The sequence below is a fragment of the Saccostrea echinata genome, unplaced genomic scaffold (assembly GCF_033153115.1).
Source record: "Saccostrea echinata isolate AGI-Se365-2 ecotype Australia unplaced genomic scaffold, CSIRO_AGI_Sech_v1 ptg000029l, whole genome shotgun sequence".
NCBI classification, from domain to species: Eukaryota; Metazoa; Mollusca; class Bivalvia; order Ostreida; family Ostreidae; genus Saccostrea; species Saccostrea echinata.
The window spans coordinates 28,293,398-28,317,142 of NW_026889778.1; the positions used below are offsets into that span (position 1 = coordinate 28,293,398).

The 23,745-nt window shown below is 34.0% G+C and overlaps 1 protein-coding gene across 1 annotated transcript; it reads right to left on the reverse strand.

Moving 5' to 3' along the window:
• Window positions 1-7,974: 7,974 nt before the first annotated feature.
• Window positions 7,975-23,526, reverse strand: LOC133195766 (nucleolar protein 8-like). The gene is made up of 17 exons (XM_061331695.1): window positions 23,454-23,526; window positions 23,008-23,128; window positions 22,319-22,384; window positions 22,003-22,081; window positions 20,702-20,852; window positions 20,450-20,518; window positions 16,189-17,880; window positions 15,502-15,618; window positions 15,117-15,236; window positions 14,681-14,792; window positions 14,130-14,244; window positions 12,651-12,749; window positions 11,947-12,182; window positions 11,086-11,191; window positions 10,649-10,725; window positions 8,290-8,372; window positions 7,975-8,123 (listed from the first exon to the last, which is right to left on the reverse strand). Exons 2-17 carry the CDS (start codon window positions 23,123-23,125, stop codon window positions 8,052-8,054), a joined length of 3,312 nt encoding a protein of 1,103 aa, XP_061187679.1. The 5' UTR covers window positions 23,126-23,128; window positions 23,454-23,526; the 3' UTR covers window positions 7,975-8,051.
• Between the last annotated feature and the right edge of the window lie 219 nt (window positions 23,527-23,745).

A 23,745-nucleotide genomic window follows, 5' to 3' on the forward strand; every position in this document is an offset into this window, starting at 1 on the left:
AGTATCCATTGATATGAACAGTCACTACAGGACGTAGCTGAACATACTGTAAATATACTGTATACAGGGTTATTTTCGCCGTTTCACACTTGCAAACTGTTCAGCCTTTTTTTTAATTTGCCCAGATAAAGTTGTATTAAAGAAATAATGCTGTCTTCTTTGAATTCGACCCATTTTAAATACGCCCACTTGCAACGAGGGTGAACGGGGTAAAAATAAAAAGGGGCGAAATTTTCTGTATATGGTACTTATTTTAGCGGTAATAATATTCAAGCACCTTTAGCACTAACTCCTGTCCACTAATTCAAGCACGCGTTTATATTATAAATATAAGGTAAACTAATTCATGATTATGCTAATCAGTTGTTGAGGGAAATTGCGCTAAATTTTGAGTGCGGTAATACCTATATGTAAATTTACAGTATATACTAGTAACAATGTTAGGATGGGATTGCAACATCAAAAATATTTCATTACATCAAATATTAGAGAAAATAATAATGAACAACTACTTTATCCAGAAAATTGTATATATGAACTTTTAAATACCGGTTACAATACAGCATATTATTTCACTCAAGTGATTATCGAACTAAAAAAATAAATATTCAGCATTTCTGTACTAGAATTACAGTGCAACACCGTAAGAAGCTAAGTAATCACTAAGTTAGAAGCTACGTACAAAGCCAACTTCCGATGAAATGTCTTACTAGTTGCTGCAATGATGAAGACAGGTTTGTCCTGCTAGATTGAATATAGCCTATTCATAACGGAAATAAACCTGCATGGAGTTTGGGACTAGCACCTGATAAGAGTTCCCTCACAAAATTACTTGCATACTAGCCTGTATCTTTTGGCATCTTTCAAAATGATAAATATGCTAAAGCATAAACTTTTCAGAACAATACATGCTGACGTTGCTATGTAAAAGCAAGTTCTGTGGATGGACAGGACTAATCAACCAACCAAAATGATATACTGGGTCCAAATAAATTCAGAATGAGGTCATCCAGACCTATTTCTGGATTGCAACACACTTATGTAAACTGACAAACATAGTCTGAACACATAAACATAATCTGAACACAATTAGAAACTGTATAGAACAAGGAATTCTAAAATTAAGACACACCTTTTCTCTAGGATGCACCATGCATGATTTTTGAACTGTAAATGCTTGGGCTTATGCAAAGCTACAGTAAATTCATTATCTTGAACTCAACAGGACCAAGATAAAACTTTGAGATTTCCTAGGATTGGCAATAAGGCTAAAAAACATAAAGAAAAAGTCAATTCTCTATTGTTCTAAAATTAGGTCCATGTGACCATGCCAGGATTACAACACACCTTCTCTCCAAGATGAATGAAAAACAAAGAACTAGAAATATGTCCATAGGACATGAATGCCCCGCCCAGGGCTCATTAGTAATGCAGCATGAAAATTTGTACTAGTGTTTGAAGTAAGATGAAAATATCTTGAATAGTTTCTTAAAAACTGAGTTCTTAACAAAACAAGAGGCCCAAGGGCCTTAACGGTCACCTGAATATAATACAACAATTTAGAGGATCCATAGAGTATAAAATGAACTGAAAGGTGAAGCTTTGTTGCCCAAAAGCAAGAAAAATAGAGTGATCAGGATCAAAAAAATAATTAGTCTAGCATTCATTCACAGTTCATAAATTAGGTTCTAATCTGTTCCTCATTTAACAATTTCACCATACAGTAAATTAACAAAATATCACCGCTTCTGTACCATCTTAATTCCTTGTTGAAATCTCTTACATTGGCCTCTCTTGATCTTTGATGAACATTAATAAGACAAGTTATTTTTGTCTCATTTTTATTTATCTATTACTTACACGTCTACCTGATCATTAAAACTACGAAAGTACTTTTTGTATTATACAATAAAAATTCTTGCATAATTCTTTTATTCTATTAACCTTTCAAGTACATTATTTACAGTGATTAATTATCAAAAGTAAATGGCAAAGGGGAATAACTCCTCTCAGTAGATTACAAATTAATAGTGCCCTAGCTAGGACCAGAACACTTGACTAAATGGTCCAGATGTTCAAATATCTGGTAAAAATGCCCTTCCTTATTAAAACTTTTACTCTTTTTGCCTCTGATATGCCCAGGTGCAGAGAAGATTTTTAAAGAAATAATGCATTTTTACTACAGATTCACTATATTATCAATAGAACCCCCCCCCCCCTCCATCGAGAAACATCAGAGCCTCTCACCCTGGGACCAGAAGTTTGCACATCATAAGTAATCACTTTGTTTATCTGCTTAACACTGAGAAGCAAACAGGAATATTTAGTAGAAAAAATGCATTTTCACTATATTATTAAGAGCCCCACCCTTGCACCAGCACATCTGACCCAGGGGTCATGCAATTCACTACTCTGGAAGAAGCACTCTTGCTCATCATAACTATACACTAGCTTCTTTGCTTTTTAACCAGAAGCAGAAAAGAATGTTTTCAGAAAAAATTTGCTTTTTCACTATATAATCAATAGAGCCCCCCCCCCTTTTTCACCAGAACCCTTGACCCTGGGGCCATGAAATTCACAAGTTTGGAAGAGGCATCCTTGCATATCATAACAATGTACTTAGTTTGTTTAAATAATACCCAGGGGCAGAGAAGAAGAGTTTTAAAGAAATAATTCACCTTCACTATAGGATCTATATGGCCCCACCCTAGCACCAGAACCCCTGTCCCTGGGGCCATGAATTTCACAATTTTGGAAGAGGCATCCTTGCTCATCATAACAATGTACTAAATTTGTTTAAATAATACCAAGGAGCAGAGAAGAAGATTTTTAAAGCATTAATGCATGTTCACTATATAATAAATAGAGCCCCACCCTAACACCAGAACCCCTGATCCTGGGGCCATGAAATTCACAATTTTGGAAGAAGCATCCTTGCTTATCATAACTATGTATTTAATTTTTTCAATAATACCCAGGAGTAGAGAAGAAGATTTTCAAAGAAATAATGCACTTTCACTATATGATCTATATAGCCCCACCCTAGCACCAGAACCCCTGACCCTGGGGCCATGAATTTCACAATTTTTGTAGAGTCACTCTTGCTTATCATAACTATGTATTCAATTTGTTTCAATAGTACCCAGGAGCTGAGAAGAAGATTTTCAAAGAAATAATGCACTTTCACTATATGATCTATATAGCCCCGCCCTAGCACCAGAACCCCTGACCCTGGGGCCATGAATTAATTTCACAATTTTGGTAGAGTCACCCTTGCTTATCATAACTATGTATTCAATTTGTTTCAATAATACCCAGGAGTAGAGAAGAAGATTTTCAAAGAAATAATGCACTTTCACTATATGATCTATATAGCCCCACCCTGGGGCCAGAACCCCTGACCCTGGGGCCATGAATTTCACAATTTTGGAAGAAGCATCCTTGCTTATCATAACTATGTACTTAGTTACTTTATTTAATACCCAGGAGCACAGAAGAAGATTTTCAAAGAATTAATGCATTTTCACTATAGAATCAATAGAGCCCCATCCTAACACCAGAACCCCTGACCCTGGGGCCATGAATTTCACAAATTTGGAAGAGGCACTCTTGCTCATCATAACTATGTACTTAGTTACTTTATTTAATACCCAGGAGCAGAGAAGAAGATTTTCAAAGAAATAATGCACTTTCACTATATGATCTATATATCCCCACCCTGGGGCCAGAACCCCTGACCCTGGGGCCATGAATTTCACAATTTTGGAAGAGGCACACTTGCTCATCATAACTATGTACTTAGTTACTTTATTTAATACCCAGGAGCACAGAAGAAGATTTTCAAAGAATTAATGCATTTTCACTATAGAATCAATAGAGCCCCATCCTAACACCAGAACCCCTGACCCTGGGGCCATGAATTTCACAATTTTGGAAATGGCACTCTTGCTCATCATAACTATGTACTTAGTTACTTTATTTAATACCCAGGAGCAGAGAAGAAGATTTTCAAAGAAATAATGCACTTTCACTATATGATCTATATAGCCCCACCCTGGGGCCAGAACCCCTGACCCTGGGGCCATGAATTTCACAATTTTGGAAGAAGCACTCTTGCTCATCATAACTATGTACTTAGTTACTTTATTTAATACCCAGGAGCACAGAAGAAGATTTTCAAAGAATTAATGCATTTTCACTATAGAATCAATAGAGCCCCACCCTAACACCAGAACCCCTGACCCTGGGGCCATGAATTTCACAATTTTGGAAGAGGCACTCTTGCTCATCATAACTATGTACTTAGTCACTTTATTTAATACCCAGGAGCAGAGAAGAAGATTTTCAAAGAAATAATGCACTTTCACTATATCATCTATATAGCCCCACCCTGGGGCCAGAACCCTTGACCCTGGGACCAAGAATTTCACAATTTTTGAAGAGGCACTCTTGCTCATCATAACTATGTACTTAGTTACTTTATTTAATACCCAGGAGCACAGAAGAAGATTTTCAAAGAATTAATGCATTTTCACTATAGAATCAATAGAGCCCCACCCTAACACCAGAACCCCTGACCCTGGGGCCATGAATTTCACAATTTTGGAAATGGCACTCTTGCTCATCATAACTATGTACTTAGTTACTTTATTTAATACCCAGGAGCAGAGAAGAAGATTTTCAAAGAAATAATGCACTTTCACTATATGATCTATATAGCCCCACCCTGGGGCCAGAACCCCTGACCCTGGGGCCATGAATTTCACAATTTTGGTAGAGGGCTCACTGCTTATTACAATGATGCCAACAGTTTGACTGCTTGATATCCTGGAGTAAAGAAGAAGATTTTTAAAGATTGCATTATTTTTGGTGGTTTTAGCCCCACCCCTCAGGCCCCAGGGGGGCAGGGACCATGAAATTCACAGTTTTTGTTCCCCTTCACCCATAGATGCTATATGCCAAATTTGGTTGAAATTGGTTAAGCGGTTTCAGAGAAGAAGCTAAAAATGTTCAAATGTTAACACACGACGCACGCTGACGGACGAGAACGGATAGCAATAGGTCACCTGAGTGACTCAGGTGACCTAAAAAGTCAAAGGTCATTGGGAAGGTCAAGGTAAAAACAAGAGGCCCAAGGGCCTTGAATCACTCTTCTGATAAACTGTACAACCTATTACTTCTATTTGAAGCCTCTAAGTATCCTGTATATTTAGATACAGATTTGAAATTCCAAAGGTAGGTCATCATGACCTATATTTTAGATGAAACACTCTGAGAACCCAAGATGATTCTAAGCCAATTAGTACCTGAGAGTAGGTCAAGGTGACCTACTTATCACTTGTCATTCTCTGAGGACCCATGATGCATCAACTAAGTTTGATAATTCTAAACCAATTAATACCCAAAATATTTTTTAAAATTATAACCATAAAATTTCACAAGTAGGTCACGGTGAACTACTTTTCAGTTGTCGTATTCCAAGGACCCAAGATGCATCAACTGACAAAGTTTGATGATTCTAAGCCAATTAGTACCTGAAATATTTAATTAAAGCCATAAATTTTCAAAAGTAGGTCATGGTGACCTACTTTTCAGTTGTCATACTCCAAAGACCCAAGATGCATCAACTGACAAAGTTTGATTATTCTAAGCCAATTAGTACCCGAATATTTAATTAAAGTCATATAAATTGAAAAGTAGGTCACGGTGACCTACTTTTTGGTTGACTTTTTCAAGGACCCAAGATGCATCAACTTACAAAGTTTTATGATCATAGGCCTTAAAATGTCCAAATTATGCCTCTAAAATGCTTTGAAATCGAATGCCTGCAAATGTCACTGTGACCTACTTTCTAATAAATACGTTTTATGGCCCCAAGATGCATCATCTTACAAGATTTAATGATTCTAAACCTCTCAGTATTCAAATTAATGACCTTAATTGTTTTGAAAAAGATAAGCTATAAAATTCAAAAAGTAGGTCAAGGTAACCTACTTTTTAGTTGACGTACTCAGAGGACCCAAGATACATCAACTGACAAAGTTTGATGATCATACACCTTAAATTGTTCAAAATATGCCTCTAAATCATTTTGAAAAAGAATGGCCGCAAAATTTAAAAAGTAGGTCACCATGACCTACTTTTGAGTCAACATGATATGAGGTCCTTAGATGCATCAACTGACAAGATTTGATGATCCTAGTCCTTATAGTAAGCAAAATATCAACATTTTAATAAAATGTAATTTTTGGTCAACTTTGAAGTGACCTTGAGACCACGCCCTTTGCCCCAGGGTGATGCCTTGAACAATTTTTAATCTACACATATCCTCATCCTTTTGTGTAAGTTTGGTGATAATCTGCCCAGTGGTTCTTGAGAAGAAGATTTTTTAGCAACCGGTACTTTTGTTTCTATTTTCCTAATTATCTCCCCTTGTTTAAGGGTCACAACCCTAGTTTTAGTAAAAAAGGGAGCCCTTGAGCCAAGGATACCCTGTGACAAATTTGACAATAATTGGCCAAGGGGTTCTTAAGTTATGGCCCATATTCTAAAAAGTTTACTCACACCGCACAAATGGCCATAGCATTAGCTCTTTGAGCCTTTGGCTCAGAAGAGCTAAAAATGGACCAAATTGATAAATTCTCACCAAATTATGTATCAGTGCATATGCTAACATAAAAATATCTTGAACAATTTCTTTAGCACTAAGCACTAAATGCAAATTTAAGAAAAGAGGCCAAAGGTGAGGTCAAGGTCCAAAAATTTTGATGCAATTCAATAGCACTCACTAAAAATGCATTAGCATATAAGCTTTGATTAAAACTTTTGTTTCTTTAAAGCTGGGCTAGTCACAATTTTTTTTTTGAAAAATGAGGTTAAGGTTAAGGAAAAGTCAAGGTCAAATATGCATGTTCATGCAATTGAATAGCTTTCATTTATATGTATAAGCATACTATTTATGAGAAAAAAAAATTGAATGTTTTCTTTGCAACTTGGATAAACACAATTTTTTGGGCCCTGACCTTTCCTTTGATCTTGACCTCAGATTTCTTTCATAAGGTCAAGGCCAAAGGAAAGTTCAAGGCCAAAAAACGTTGCTCTTGCCAAAATGTTACAGCATATAAGGTTTGAAAAAAATATCTTGAATAGTTTCTTTGAAACTGAGATAAGCACAAATTTAAATAATGTGAGGTCAAGATCAATGGAAAAGTCAAGGTCAAAAAATGTTGAAGCAGTTGAATGGCTCTCATCAACATGTATCAGTATATGAAGTTTGATAAAAATATCTTGCATAGTTTCTTTGAAACTGAGATGAACACAATTTTTTTTTAAAAGTGAGGTCAACATAACAGGAAAGGTCAAAGTCAAAAGTGTTGATGAAGTTGAATAGCTCTCATCAATATGTATCAGCATATGAGGTTTGATTACACTATCTTGAATAGTTTCTTTAAAACTGGACTTTACATAATTTTTGATAAGTGAGGTCAAAGGAAAGGTCAAGGTCAAAAAATGTTGATGCAGTTAAATAGCTCTCATCAATATGTATCAGCATATGAAGTTTGATAAAAATTTCTTGAATACTTTCTTTTAAACTGAGCTAAATGCAAAGTGTGATGGAAGGACAGAAGACAGACACGACAAACACTATATGCCCCTTCCATATTCATGGTGGGGTATAAAAATTTATGCATGTAAGATATGATGAATGCATAAAAATGCTAATACTTAGACAGAATATAGGAATACAAACAGTTCAATGATGGAGATATGGTTTCCCTCCTTTTCACCAATCAGATATTGTACAAGTTCAAGTAAGCTTTATCAATCTCCATAATAATTGATATTCTACATTTCTATAAGAATTTGTACAACAGTGTATGATTTCAAATCTTTTTTTCCTGACATTTTGATAGCGAATTAAGTTAAACAGTACAATAAATGTGATGTCTATGTTGTAAAATAGAATAAAGCTCATTTGGTAATATTTAGAAATTTTATTGATATTTTTTTGTATAAAAATTTGAAGCATTTTCTCTCTTTAAAATACTAGTTCATTTTCTTCTTTTGTTTTTCTGAGCTATCCTCTTTTTTCTTGACAAACTTTTATGTTTTGTTGTGTATGCCTGAAAAACAAAACATTTTTTTTAATTAACTGGCCCTTCTTTACATATTATGAATTCAGTTAAATAGTACTTTATGTGAGGAAAAGCATTTACTACTCTAAAACCAAGAAAACCGAGAAGCTTTGTTTCCACAAAGTCTCTTTTACTGAATATAATTAGAGCTTACATTTACAAGATTCTGTCTATTTTCAAGCCATTTTTCTCTGATTGTTTCCAAATCCTCTTTCCTGCAAAACTCCTGAATGCCCTCTGATGTATAAAGAGATAAATAAAAATTTTCAAAAAAAAAAATGCAAACAAATACTGATTTAAACAAGAGCAAAATATGTGGTCAATTACATTAATAATTAGAATATCCCAATAATATAATAATAAAAAAAACATCTACTGTCTGCAATAGCAACATTCAAGATGTATGTACATGTCTATTAATGTCACCAAGAGGTAACAGAACAAGAGGGCCATGGACCATAAAGCTCACCAGAGTAACCTCCATGGACATGCTAATCTTGAGAAGAGGACATAATGAATTTTTCCCATATATTCCAAAATAAAATTCTGATCCCCAGTTGTGGCCCCACACTAATCCCAGGGAACACAATGTGAACAAACTTGAATCTGCACAACCTGAGAATTCTTGAATATTTAAATGTCTAATCTCTACCACCAGAGGATATTTGCATATTAATTATCATAGCCCTGTTTTGCTTGAGATGAGTATTTTAAAGAATAAAGAATTTTAAAGAATCTTTTCTTATATACCACCACCTTAAAATCTGATCCACTGTTGAGTCCTTCTCTTATCCTGGGCACATGATTTGATCAAATTAAAATTTACACAATGTCAGAAAGCTTTCATTATTTCTAAATTATCTCCCCTTGAAAGAGTTCACATAGTCCTTCATTTGAAGAAACTTGAATTCCTTTCACCCAAGAATGCTGTGTGGCAAGTTTAGTTGAATTTAGGCCATTGATTCCACAGAAGAAGTCAAAAATGTAAAAAAAAAAAAACAAGATGTGTTTGTGAAACACTATGCTCCCGTATGGCAGCTTATGTCGAAGATTAAAGTTTCTCAAATGCAAGTCAAAATCCAGGCCAAAAGATAAAAAATGTTGATACCCAAAGAAAGATCTTGTCTCGAGGAAAACACCTGTGGAATTTGAAAGACCTAGATACAACTGTTCGAAAGTTATGGTGAAGGTTAAAGTTTTTTAAATAAAAGTCAAACGTCAAGGTCAAGGTCAAAGTGGTTGGTATCCAAAGGAAGATCTCGTCACAAGGATTACATATGTGAAGTATGAAAGCCCTAGCACCAACCATTCAAAAGTTATGGCCAAGGTTAAAGTTTTTCAAAAGTAGGTCAAACTCCTAGGTCAAGGTCAAAGGGTCAAAGTGGTTGGTATCCAAAGGAAGGTCTTGTCACAAGGATAACATATGTGAAGTATGAAAGCCCTAGCATCAACCATTCAAAAGTTATGGCCAAGGTTAAAGTTTTCAAAAGTAGGTCAAACTCCTAGATCAAGGTCAAAAGGTCAAAGTCATTGGTATTCAAAGGAAGGTCTTGTCACAAGGATTACATATGTGAAGTATGAAAGCCCTAGCTCCAACCATTCAAAAGTTATGGCCAAGGTTAAAGTTTTTCAAAAGTAGGTCAAACTCCTAGGTCAAGGTCAAAAGGGTCAAAGTGGTTGATATCCAGAGGAAGGTCTTGTCACAAGGAATACACATGTGAAGTTTGAAACCCTAAGCACCAACTGTTCAAAAGTTATGGCCAAGGTTAAAGTTTTTCAAAAGTAGGTCAAAGTCCAAGGTCAAGGTCAAAAGGTCAAAGTGGTTGGTATCCAAAAGAAGGCCTTGTCACAAAGAATACACATGTGAAGTTTGAAACCCCAAGCTCCAACTGTTCAGAAGTTATGGCCAAGGTGAAAGTCTCATAAAATTTTGCAAAAGTGGGTCAAACTCCAAGGTCAAGGTCAAAAGATCAAATATGATGGTACCCAAAGAAAGGTCTTGTCACAAGGAATACACATGTGAAATATGAAAGTCATAGCTCCAACCAATCAAAAGTTATGGGCAAGGTTAAAGTTGACAACAGACAGACAGACAAACAGACAAACAAACAGACAAACAGACAGACAGGACAAAAAACAATATACCCCCGGGATCTTTCGATCCGGGGGCATAAAAATTAACAGACTGACAGAAGACGGACTACAGGAGATCGGAAAAGTTCACTTGAACCTTTGATTTCTGTAGTTAAATATCTTGTTTCAACGGTCAAAATTAGAACAAAATACAAGTAAGTGACCAAGCATTTTCTAAAAGGTCTTGTTACATGCTATACAAAATCCTAATGTCGGTAAACATGTATATAATATTATCAAAAACTAACATGCAATGCACAATGCTAAAAATCAAAGTTTTAGCTTTCCACTTTGATTATATGAGGGGAATTTATGAATAACAATTATACCACTTTGTAACAAAATAATTTTTCATCAGAAGAAATGATAATTGTAAAAACCTTTTATTCTTTCATCATCTTCAGTGAAGAAAAAGGTACTTTGGCTACTGGTAAACAAGTTGACTGGTACATTGGTCCTGCAGAGAAATTAATTATTTTTTAGTTCACATGCACCTTAAGCAAAGCAAGAATATACTGTAAGGCCATCTATGCTCCCAGCACAAAAAGGACTAAGTGAGTAAGGATGTACTGTTTATTAACTCTCGAATTAAATGCATGTAAATCAGTATTTTATCAAAATATTTTTTACTTGTTTTTGACAATTTGGAATAAACATGTCTCTAGTCTTCCCCAAAAAACAAATGTGATTAAATTTCTTGTTCAAAAATCCAAAATAACAACGTTCTTATAACGACTGGCATAGTCACATGTTATTACCATTTTGGGGTATAGTAGATATTTATGAAAAATTCTGTTTTTTTTATGTACAGACATACTCAGCTTCCTCGTCCGATGTCATATTTTCGTGGCTACTGTCAACATGCTGTTTCCATAGTAACTGCCCCGCCTTCTGACTGGAATTGGATTCGATCTGTTCTACTTCTGGAAGAGAATTGAAAAAAAATACTCAGATGGCATAAATGATTACTGCACAAAAATAGTTTTGTTAATGAAGAAAACAACTGTTCATTACTATCAAACAAAGGGAACATTTTTAGAGAAAACATGGCAATATACATGTACAATAATAGTGTACATACATTATCTATTTTCAGTTCCTATATCAATATTTAGCTGGTACAATGTATAGATAGTGCTTTTTATGAATTCTGGTCTATAGATTGATTAAATGCTAGACTAAAATAATGTTCACTGGACATGAGTGCTTTCCTGTTGGTTACCATCCTATTGTGAAAACTGAGTGTGGAGCTGTCAGAGACAAACTCACAGTTTAATACATGAAGATTTTTTTTTTCATAATACTCTCCACAAGATGTGTCTGTGAAAAAAAATGGACTGAATGGATCTTTCTATAAAATGCCTTTCACAAATTCCCTGAATATTTTTTTTTCTTGCAAGATCAAAATAAGCCCTTTTCTGACTTATCAGTCTTTTGTGAATTACTATAAATTACATATTTTCATGGGGTCAGATTTTCAATGTTCGAGGAAAAAATACTGCTTTGTGGGGATTTGATTTCATGGTTGAAGAGGTGTTGATTTGATATATTGGTATATTTGAAATTTGAAATTTTGTGGAGGACATGAATTCATGGATCACTTCATACCATGAGAAAGTTGAAAAGTAAACCTCCATGAAAATTAATGATTTCACAGCATATATCAGTGACTGTGTACCTGGCATTTCTTCATCACTGTCTGCAGTCTGCTGTTGTTGCCTCCCGAACACAGACAGGAGTGAGAACTGGGAGTCCACCACATCTGATGTTTTGTTTGAGAATGTCTCCTTGAAGGAATCTGAGGCCACCTGATAGAACCTCTCCTTTGTCACCTCTGGGACCTCCTCAATGGGCTCCTTGTGTCTGTCTGGATCTACAGCCTCAGTGTCCTCATCTGAGGAGAAGCTCGTTTTCCTATGAAGATTCATTGTTGAAAAGTTTCATTCTTGAATGCATCACAATTTAAAACATTTATGTAAATAATTTTTTTCCATCTGAAAGTGGAACTTTGAAATGATAAATTCTATTAGAAATTTACAATTAAAGACCTATATAATCAATCCCTGTTATCCCCAACTCAATGGGGGCCATTTCAAAACTTTAAGATATCCAAGTGTTCGAGATATCAAGGGTAAAATTCTTTAAAAAATATAAATGGTTGGGACTTCAAAATCTTTTCGACATATCCACGGTATTCAAGATATCAGTGTTCCAGATACCAAAGTTCAACTATATTAGTATACCAGTACATTTAACACTACAGTTAGTAAAATTTATCATAAAGAAATTATAATTCAGTATGCATCCCATTTTGAGCAATGGCAGACAAAAAGCAAAGAAAAGTGACTTTTGTTAAGTCAGCAATATAAAGAATAATTCTACCTCTGTACTGCTTTTATTTTCTTTTTCTTCATCTGTGGCTCCATTTCAAACTGTTTGTGATCTTCCTTGGTAGGGTCAAAATGAATGGCAGACACGTCTCTTCAATCAAAATGACATACAAAACTAGTGTTTTTATAAAATGACCCTATATTAGGGGGGAACAACATGCCTCCATCATGATACAATACGTATCATATAATTTTGTCTGAGTAAGGTTATTTTTGATGCATTTTGATAGAAGGAAACACATTCAATGTTGTTTCAAGTTTTGTTTCACCAAATCCAGTCACTTAATCTACGTGCAAATCGACTATAGAGAAATTGATTTGAATGAATTGAACCAAAAATGGAGATTTTGCACCGTGTATCAGACCGAGAAAAAATACCAGGGTGAATCGATACCATGGTGAACATTTTTCCCCTACCCTATATTATGTTTTAAATCAGACACAGCTTTTTCATTTGCACAATTCAAGTTCATAAATACATAAGTCAAATTTAATTCAAAGAAATACTGTAAACCAACTTTAATTCGCTTGCGAGAAATATTCGCGAGTTTCGCGACCTACCTTTACTCGTGAATATTACTAGGTGCAAACCATTTATTTTGTTTTGTATTTGTAAAGAATGTCTCCTCAGTCACGGAAATTAATTGTCGTGGATAGATTTTAAACCGACGAATTGCAAATAAAAGATGACGTGAATATTAGTTGTTTACAGTATGCCATCAAGAAAGTAAAATATAATTATGCTCACTCATTGAAGTGGTTAAATTTTTATCGTTTGAATAGAATGTTTTGGTCTTTCTTATAGAATTCCGATCATGACACACCTATTTCTTTATATACAAGAAAGCAATGCTCGTTGCAATGTTTAAAGGCACCCCACTCTCTGCGACCAATATATATATATATATATATATGTATTTATGTATTTTTCATGTTTATCAAAATTATCACAACACATGTATCAATCAAACAACTGTTTACCTGGTGTGTATGTAGACTGCCAATCTGATTGGCTATTGTATTTACAGAATACCTGTTTTACAGGTATTGGAATGATGCATGTGAAAGAATCTATGACAATTGAGGGCTCTCTCTCTCTCAGTGAAGACTCGTCTTTCCCTGCCCACTCTAACACTACTACATGTCATCTTCTTTTACTGCTTATATAGGTTTAATATGTCATCTTCTTTTATTGCTAACATCCGTTTATTTGTCTTTCTGGTTATTATACTTTCAAAAAAAGATGAAAATGCAGTTGGGAGAGCAGTTCTGTACCTACATCCTTGTTATTTATTTCATAAATTATTCGAGTTCGTTTGAGTTGACACAAATGAGAACCAACTTCTCCTTTCTAAAGAAATAAGTGTGTCATTATGTAATAACCAAAGCTAAAAATATTAATATTCCATTCAAACAGAAAATTTTACCACTTTAATGTGCATCATTGTATTTTTTTTTTTCAATGTCTTACTTGAACATGGTCTTCTTCTTCTGTACTTTCTTTAATGCCTTGGATCCTACCACTTCTTCCAAGATTTTTAATGCCCTGGACTTTTCATCATCATTCTCTGTTGGAGGCTTGAATCCTGCAGACAAAACACACTATGGAAATAACATTAAACTGGTAAGAAAATGCAAAATCTAAAAACATACAACATACTGCAAGTAAATATCTGTGATATTGAAAGAGTCTTCTATACAGTAACCTTAGTTATAGAGAACTCGCTTTTAAGGAAATCTTGGTTGTAAGGATTTTTTTTTTTAATCTCAAACGGGACTTTGCACTTTGTTCTTTTAATAATCATGGTTTTAAGGAAACAAAATTCAAAGTACCAATGACTTCTTCATAACCGAGTTTTACTTGTTCCCAAGTACAGATCTGTGATAATTTTCAATCAAACTGAATAATTAAATTCTGAATGTTTTGTCGTCCATGAATGCATGTATATCAATATCTTTACGTGCATCTAAAATGAGAAGGCTTTACATGTTAACATTTAAAATAAATAAGTTTAAAATTACTTTCATCTTCCTCGTCAGAGCTGCCATTTTTTTCCGAGTCAGTTTCATCTATAAATTTCTCATCCAGTTTGAATCTCTCATCATTCTTAAATCTGGATTGAAGCTTCATCAGCTGAAATTTTCATGACAGAAAATAAAACCTCAGTCTTTACCCCAAGATCATGAAACAGTCTTTAGATGTTTCTATGTAAATTCTACACCATTTCAGCACAAATTGCAGATTCTGACTTAAGCTTGCAATGTTTCATGATGATGATTTAAATAAAAAAGATAGAAAGTTGTTTCCTCATGCACTAGTACACATGTACCTAGCAGTTTAGAACTCAGGTAACCACATATGCAAGAGAACTGCTGTGGCTTATCAGTTTCTATCAGGGAGAATATTTCAAAAAAAAAAAATACTGAATTTACAGTGTAAAAAAAGGAAGAGGTAAACCTTTTTTCCTGCTTTTCCCTCAAATTCGGGCCGTATTCTGAACCTCTCTTTGTCTGAATCCTCATCTGATGCCTCCTCAGAGGAGCTGTCAAACAGGGCCGGCTTCTTCTCTCTCTCAGTCTACATTACAAACCACATTAAAAATAACATGTCCGTTTCATTGGAGAAAATTGTTAGGCAGAAAGTTATTCTTAAAATCAATAATTCTATTATACACCAGACTTGAGGTACTGTGACTTCAAACACAGCATATTTAAAAATATATATATTTTTTTATTTACTTGAAGCAAATATTTGAACCATTAACGTTCACATAAAGTAAATAAAGACATTCTTCAATAGTTGATCTTCCTGATATGAGTAATAATTGATGTATGGAGCTTACATTGGTTTTATTCGCTGTCTGAACTCTATCTCCCCCCTCTTCCATCTGCTTGTCTTCTGCATCACTGCTATCAGACTCAAACACTATCTTCTTGTTGGGTCTTTCTTCCTTTGAGTTCTAAGACAGATTTATAATCATGAATAACTATTATTTCTACTTTTTATTCATGTCAAGGAGACAATTTTGTTTCTTTAAAGAATATATGCTCATTTTTACCAGAAAATATTACAGCTAGGACCTATTAAAATATTAAATTTTGTATTCAAATATGCTTTTTCAAACAAGCAAATTAGAAAAATTAACTTCAATTGAAAACATTTGGAAAAAAAATTGACAAACATTTATTGAATAACTAATCAAATATTTTTTTTTTTAATTCAGCAAAGAATTATGGGTTTTCATAGTTATTACTGTAAATTCCTGAATATACCTGAGAAATTAATCATCATTTAATTTCGCAAGAAGCACCACTCGTGAAATAAAATAACTTGCTTTTATTTTTATGGTGCTAAAACCCATGTCAAATCTTTGATCCACCATCCACATGCCAATTAATGTTTTCATGATTTGACTTCTGAGAGCTATCTCACAACATTAAGTGCTCACATTAAACAAGGAATCTACAGTAATACTGCCCTACTTGACATTGCTATTATTCCGGCTCTAACCCCTCTGACAATGACTGACCAGTTTGAGGGCTTGCTGTATGGCTCTCTTCTTCATCTCTGCTTCCTTTGTCCTCTCCATCATGGACTCCACTCTCTTTCTATCTGAGGCCTTACTTCTCTGTTTAACATCCACATTAGCAGTCACTTCTGTTTCCTTTGTCTCCATCATGGACTCCACTCTCTTTCTATCCGAGGCCTGGCTCCTCTGTTTAATATCCACATCAGCAGTCACTTCTGATTCACACTTTTTCACTCCTTCTTCCAATGAATGACTTTGAACAAAATTCTCAGTAGCCTTCTTATTTTTTATTAATTTTCCATCCTGAGTCTTGGTTTCATTCTTTTCTATGGAATTTTTAGTGTTTTTAATAGAAGAATCTACCATGACAGTTCCTTTAGAAGGTGATGTGATTACCTTTTTTGTCTTTGTTTCTTTTTCTGTTGGAGAATCTTCCACATCATTTCTATTGCACATGCTCCCCTGGTTCTTGCCAACATCAGAACTGTACAGAGACGAAGTTCCTTTAAAAGGAGGTAAGACACACTTTGGTCCAGTTTGTCCTGATGAACTTTTAAATTTCTTTGCTATATTTTCAGTTCCTGCTGTATCTTCCTTGAGCCTATCATCTTCCCAGCTGCCTTCTGACGCACTTAAACTGAAAGTTTCCTCGTAACTGACCTGCACTGAATCATCATCAGAATTTGACACAGAATTATTTTGCACTGAATCATTGTTGGTACTGCGTTCAGACACAAGCTCAGTTTTCATTGTTCTCTTAGCTTTTATGTTTCCTGTCACAAGTAATATTTTCTGTTTGTCTGGTGAACTGTTCTTCAAAGAAGTCCCAGTTACTTCAAAATCAAGATTTCCTTCATTATTTGTCATGTCACTATTAAATTTCCTCTGATATTCCTTTTCAATTCTTTTTGCTAACCTCTCATAACCTACTGCACTTAAACTATCATCACTCTCATAATTAAAATTGCTAGACTCGCTTCTAGATTCTTCCACTGTTAATCCATCTGAAAATTCGTTAATTCCCTGTGTCACAGAGTAACTCGTGGATTGAATTGAAGTTTTCCCAGAATTCCTATTAGGTTGCTTGGCAACAATGACATCTGTGTCAGCAGATGAAACAGATTCCTTATCTGAATCATCTTCCATGAAATTCACAACACAACTTGAAGCACCTGCAGATTTCTCAGAATCATGAACAATTTTTGAAGAGTTATTTTTCTTGCTAGTAGTTTCTGTGAACCTTTCAGACAATTTAACATTTTTTGAACCTTTTTCAGTGTTTTTCTCTTTTGATGAACGTTCAGTCTCACTAGATGAAACTCTGCCTTTATCTTTCGTGACAGAATTTTTAATTGCTTCATAATCTGAATCAGAATCTCCATCTGCACATGCTCCAAGTTTTGCACTTCCTGTGCTTTCCTTCAGAGGAACTATCTCCAAATCGTCCTCCTCTCCAGTAACACCATTCAACCTCTGTGTTAGGTCCTCAGCAGAAACACTGGTCTGATGATATTTTCTGCCGGCAAACTTGGAGGTTGAGCGGACATCTCCGATTCGTTTCTTCATCTTCTCTGGATTTTTTTCCTTCAATGCCCAGGTTAGTTTCTTGGTATCACAGTTATCAAGTTCTTGCTCCTCCTCTTTTACCCTTTTGACATTGTGACAGAACTTGGAAGGATCTATAGTCATTATCTGATTTTTTTCATTAAGGGCTATTGAATTTATATGCAATATCTGAAAACATCTTTTTTAGTCCCCTGCTTTCATAAAAAGTGGGAAATATTAATTAATTTGGATCTGTTTGTCTGTCTGTCAATGCTGTCTATAAGGAAATCACAACCCCAATTGATTCTGAGGTAAAAGGGTCAAAAGTCAAGGTCTGCACAAACCTGTATTATTATTACAAAATATTTCTGGCTTATATCTCAAATGAATTTCTGTCCTTCAGCAGGGTACATAAATCCATTGAATTAGCTTGTTTTTCAGTGTTTTTCTCATGTACTCTACCTGCAAATTGATATAGAAATTCTTTTCCATTTATTCATGCAGTGATTTTGATTTATAGAGGTAAATTTTAGTTTACATATAATTTGCTTGGGAAAACACCATATGCAGTGGAGTTAGAATTAAGAGTTTTTTCCCCTTTAATAGCAATCTCCAACTATTTATAGGGAGAACCACCTGGTAGTTCAATGGTGACAAATTTCTGAAAGATGAAGGAAAATAGAGGAAATTCAAGCAAATTAAGTATAGGGTAAAATTTGATCACTGGTGAGGATGAAAATTTATAATTTATGTTTTATCTGTTATCCATGACCTCTTTACCACACCTGACCTTTGTCAGCACATTAAAAACACATTTATGTATTTTAATCATGTTGTCCATATATTAAATCTCAGGAAATCTATAAAAAAATTAAATACCGGGTGTCCCAGAATATATGATACCATTTCAAGATTCTGTAAAACCTAAGGTAATGAATATTGAATTACAACAAATGCATTATAAACATTACATACACTGTCCAATTTTATTCACATAATTTGACAGTCATTAAAAAGAAAACAATAAAATGAGTTCACTTTGAAAAATGCAATGGTTTTTAAATGATGCCCTATAAATGACATTCTATCTGTGTAATAATAATGTCTAGACATTGTGCGAGGTTCCTTAACTTGAGACAACAGTGCCTGTCTCGGTAGTAACTTCTTGATTTTCATCAGAGGTAAACCTTTTATATATGTTAAAGATTCTGGTTTGGGTTTAGCAGCAGTAACCTAAGACTAGGATTGATAATTACAGTTTCAAAATGAGGAAATCTAGCTCTTTCGATAATCCATTTTGATTGAAATTCCAGTTTTGTGCAAAAATTTGATGTATATTTGATATGCTGCAATTTCATAAGTGTGAGAATTTTTTTGGAATATTTTGTTGCTTAAAAATTGTACTTATTCTAATATTTTTAGAGACATATATCAAAGAAATTGGCCAAGTGATGTCATTGTGGCAGGTATTTCAAATGGTATCATATATTTTGGGACACCCTGTGTTATTTATTATACATATATTTTTTATGTATATTTTTATATATATTTATATATATATTTATTATATACATTTTTTTAGAAAAAATTATGAAAACTGAAAAATGACTTCAATATTTTCCCAGGGTGAAATTTTCATGGTTTGAAATAAGAAATATTGGTTGATGGGGATTTTATTTCATGGCTGATGAAGTGATGGTAGAGAAATGGTTCAAATTTTTAAATTTCATGAATTTTAAGATACATGTATGGGTCTCTCAACAAAAACAACAAAAATGAAATCCACAAAAAAAATAAGTGATTTCAATGTAGATTCTTCTTCAAGCTTAAATAGCCATTTGTGCTAAAGGTATAATGTTGGACCTCTTTATTTTTAAGTCAATGGGACCAAGAAAAAAACTCTTAGATATCCAAAGGTTCGAGATATTAAGGGTAAAATAATTAAAGAAAAAGTGCTTGGGACTTTCAAATCGCATCGACATATCCATGGTATTTGAGACATCCAGGTTCCACATACCACAGTTCAGCTGTATATTAACATTTTAACCTTTTTTGGTCTCAGTTTCATCATGTTTTTTTTTCCAAGTCCAAAAATATGTGATCTTAAAATGATTTTTTTTCCAAGTCCAAAAATATGTGATCTTAAAACATCATCTACTTTGTTCAATCAAGACTTTCAAAATATATTAATTAGATATTGCCATTGAATTATTGATTAAAATAAATCATTTGTCTTGATTTCATACTAGGTAATACAAAAGAAACAAGAGATGTTTGTGAAACACTTATGCCCCCCCCCCCCCCCCCAATAATGGAATTTTTCTAAGTCCAAGGGGCATAACTCTGTCAAAAGATGCTCAATCGTACCCAAAACAGAACTTGACCTAGATATTCTTATGATAAATCTGTATACCAAATTTCATTTCAGTATGTGCAACCTCTGCGAAGAAAATGAATGGAAACTGCAAATAATGGAATTTTCCTAAGTCCAAGGGGCATACCTCTGTCAAAAATTGCTCGATCGTACCCAAAATAAAACTTGACTAAAATATTCTTATGATAAATCTGTACACCAAATTTCATTTCAGTATGTGCAACCTCTGCAAAGAAAATTAACGGAAACTGTTGATGGACCGACAGACCGACCTACAGACAGCAGCAAAGCGATATGCCCTCCCTTCTTCGAAGGAGGGCATAAAAAATCAAGAAAGGATACTTTTTTGCTATGCTTGCTGGGAATGTGGACTATTGGTAATACTCTACCATACTTTCCAACCACCCAATTCTGTGTGAGATAAAAAAGTCAAGCAATTAAAAAATACCGGTACCATCTGCAATTTATAAAACATAATGTTTAGATTAGCATAATTCTGAGAAGTTTGGAAAAAAACGAAAATATATTTCTGTACATTACACCGTCCAAGAGAGGAAAACAACATTTTATCAAATGCACAACTTTAAAATTCACCTCCTCTCCCTGTATGCTGGTGCCTGGCACAGCTCCCCGCATATGAAAATTCTGAATCCCTTCCTGATTTCTCAGCGGATCATGGTGGATGGCCTTTTTGCATTTCACTTTAGGTTCAACAGCAAAACCATTTTCACGTTCCTTGCCAAGTCTGCATGAAATTGATTCAAGTATCGGTTATGCATACATATACAGATAAATTCTCAATCAAATCATTTAAACTAGAAATATATGTCCATTGGACATAAATGCCCAGCCAGTGATACATTAATTTTATTTTGAAAAATGAAAAGAATTGTTCCTTGCTTCTGTGGTCTGAGATAATACCCAGTAGGAAAATATGATGAAAGAAGGAAGAATAAGTTTCATTTTCTTTTCATATACAGAACTTGTACGTTTAGAAGTTGTGGTCTTTTGCAAAGTGGTATAGTTTAAATTCAATCTATCTATCCAACATCTAATGTCTCATTGTTTTAAGTTCATTCTCTCATATGTAGCATTTATCTATTATCTCTGGAGTATGTATGGTTGAAATGCTTTAAAATGACACAGTTGAACTGCTTTAACCAATTTATATCAATGTAATCCAGTTTGATGAAAATAACTAAAACATATTTCCTAAACCAGGATAACTGCAAAAAATAGAATAGAATGTCAAGGTTATAGGAGAGTTAAGGTTAGAAAAAATAATGACACAGTTGCATTGCTTTTGTCTCCTTTACAATACCTTCTTGCATGAATATTCTTTGACAGACCCAATTCAATGTGTTGTGTTTTATTAGTCCCCTACCGGTGAAACCGGAGGGGACTATAGGTTTCCTCTGAGTCTGTCCGTCCGTCTGTCCGTCCGTCTGTCTGTCTGTCTGTCTGTCTGTCCGTCTGTCTGTCTGTCTGTCCCTCTGTCTGTCTGTCAGTCTGTCCCACTTGGTTTTCCGCACTTTTTTCCTAAACGCTTGCAGATATTGAGCTGATTTTTGGTATGTGAGTGTATCTTGATGAGTTACAGACCAAGTTTGCATTTCGTTCCGCTTCATTGATTTTTGACGGAATTACGGCCTTTTCAATTTTTACGGGTTTTCCGCAATTTTCTTCTAAACGCCTGTAGATATTGAGCTGATTTTTGGTATGTGGCTTTACCTTCATTAGTTATAGGTCAAGTTTGCATTTCGTCCCGCTTCATTAATTTTTGACGGAATTATGGCATTTTCAATTCTTAACAGGAACAGAACCAGATTACACCTGCCGGTAGGGGACTAGTATTGCTCATGCAATACTCTCAGAATGCTTGTTATAATTGTTACCTTTTTAAAAAATCCTCTTTGGCTAATTGTAGCTTCAGCTGTGAACCCCTCCACTTTGTCTTGTTGTAAACACTGAAACCTAAAATGAATTTTCTACAATAACATAATGCACATACATTGTTTTAGAAAATTGTATACATGAATCAGCTGAATAACATTTGTTATGTAAACATTTATGCAAATTTATCTAATTACTTCCTAAAGATTATATTAAAAATACAGGTAAAACATTAAAATCACTGCCAAAAACATCGCAATAAATAAATTGCTTTTGTCCAAGATTCCAGGTTCCTGTATGAAACAATAAATTACTTACATTTGGACAAGTTTTCCTCACTGATGTTCAAATTCACATATGCAAAAATCTTTTCAGAAGAATCTTCTATAAAATAAGAATGGCAAATACATACCCAGTACTTATATATATATCCATCATGCACTATAATCTAGCATTTTTATCTTTACTGCATATGCAGCCAAAGCAAACAAGTGCCATGCATTTCATATTTAGCACTTCTTCAAATACTGGATGAAATTTATACAGAAAAAATAAAATATTTAAAAAATAACAATTTTTGTCACAATAAATTGTATTAAAAAAAAAAAAAAGAGAGAGATGTGATCCACATTCAAGTGAGAAATTACAATCAGTAATCCACAGGGATTTTGCACATTTAAATGCAGGTAAAGATTTAAAACACGTCTATACATTAATATGAGGAAAGATAAAGTTATGGTAAGCTCATTTTAATTCTTTCAATTCCTTTTTTTCCTTTCATTTTCTTTTTTTCCAATGTACACAAAAATATAAATTTAATTATACAAATTTGCATCTAAAACCTTTATTTTGGTTTGTCATACATGTTTTCTATTAGGATTGTGACATCTTTTTTTCAAAACACACACAAAAAATATTTCAAGGCAAAGAATGAATATTTTCATTCTAATAAACATCCTTTAAACCTTTCCTTATGCTCCAGAAATAGTTTTCCTACTGTAACTTACCTCCATTCTTTTTTCTTTTGATTTCCACCTCTGTCACTTCTCCAAAGCGACTGAATCTGTCCCTTATTTCCTCTTCTGTTACCCCAGGAAATAAACCCCCAACAAACACTCTCTTCATCCTCTGTGGACAAAAAACCTTGAAATTAGAACATTTCATGTATTTTATTGTTTATTTTCTATCATGTCCATAATACAAAGACAATACATGCTTATTGCAGGTTCACAGGAGATAGTTACAATCTAATTCATTCATTTTTATACATTTATTTGAATCTCATCACTATTTTACAATGATACGAAGAGATTTAATGAAAACATAATCTACACAAACTAATACGCATTAGCACTATAGCTTAATCAAGATGTATCATATCCTATTTAACAGTTTCACAAACAAAAAAGATTGACATAACGTTAGTGTGCATTTTTTCATACACAAAACAAACCTTTAGTAATATAATGTGCTCCTCAAATCATGACAAATGCGCTTTCGATCCTCGATAGCCCATCAGCCCCATGCCTAGATCGTTGAACATCAACTGGAAGTAGTGTGATGCATGATAATGAAGGAATGAACACAAAAGGAAATCATAATTCCGGGAAAATGTATTTGACTTTCTCGATTTAGAGTTCTTTTTATCTGACTGTGTATGCAGTTATAGGGATTTGCCCTTAAATAAAAAATAAATCTTAATAAAATAAAAATAAATTTTAATAAAATTAAAACTTAAATTAAAT

Coding starts and splice junctions, on each gene's coding strand:
- LOC133195766 (XM_061331695.1), bottom strand. CDS start 23,125: ATGAAGAGAGTGTTTGTTGGGGGTTTATTTCCTGGGGTAACAGAAGAG. Junction 20,519..20,701: donor CCAGCATACAGGGAGAGGAG/GTGAATTTTAAA, acceptor TATCTCACACAG/AATTGGGTGGTTGGAAAGTA. Junction 10,726..11,085: donor ACATCGGACGAGGAAGCTGA/GTATGTCTGTAC, acceptor ATTTCTCTGCAG/GACCAATGTACCAGTCAACT.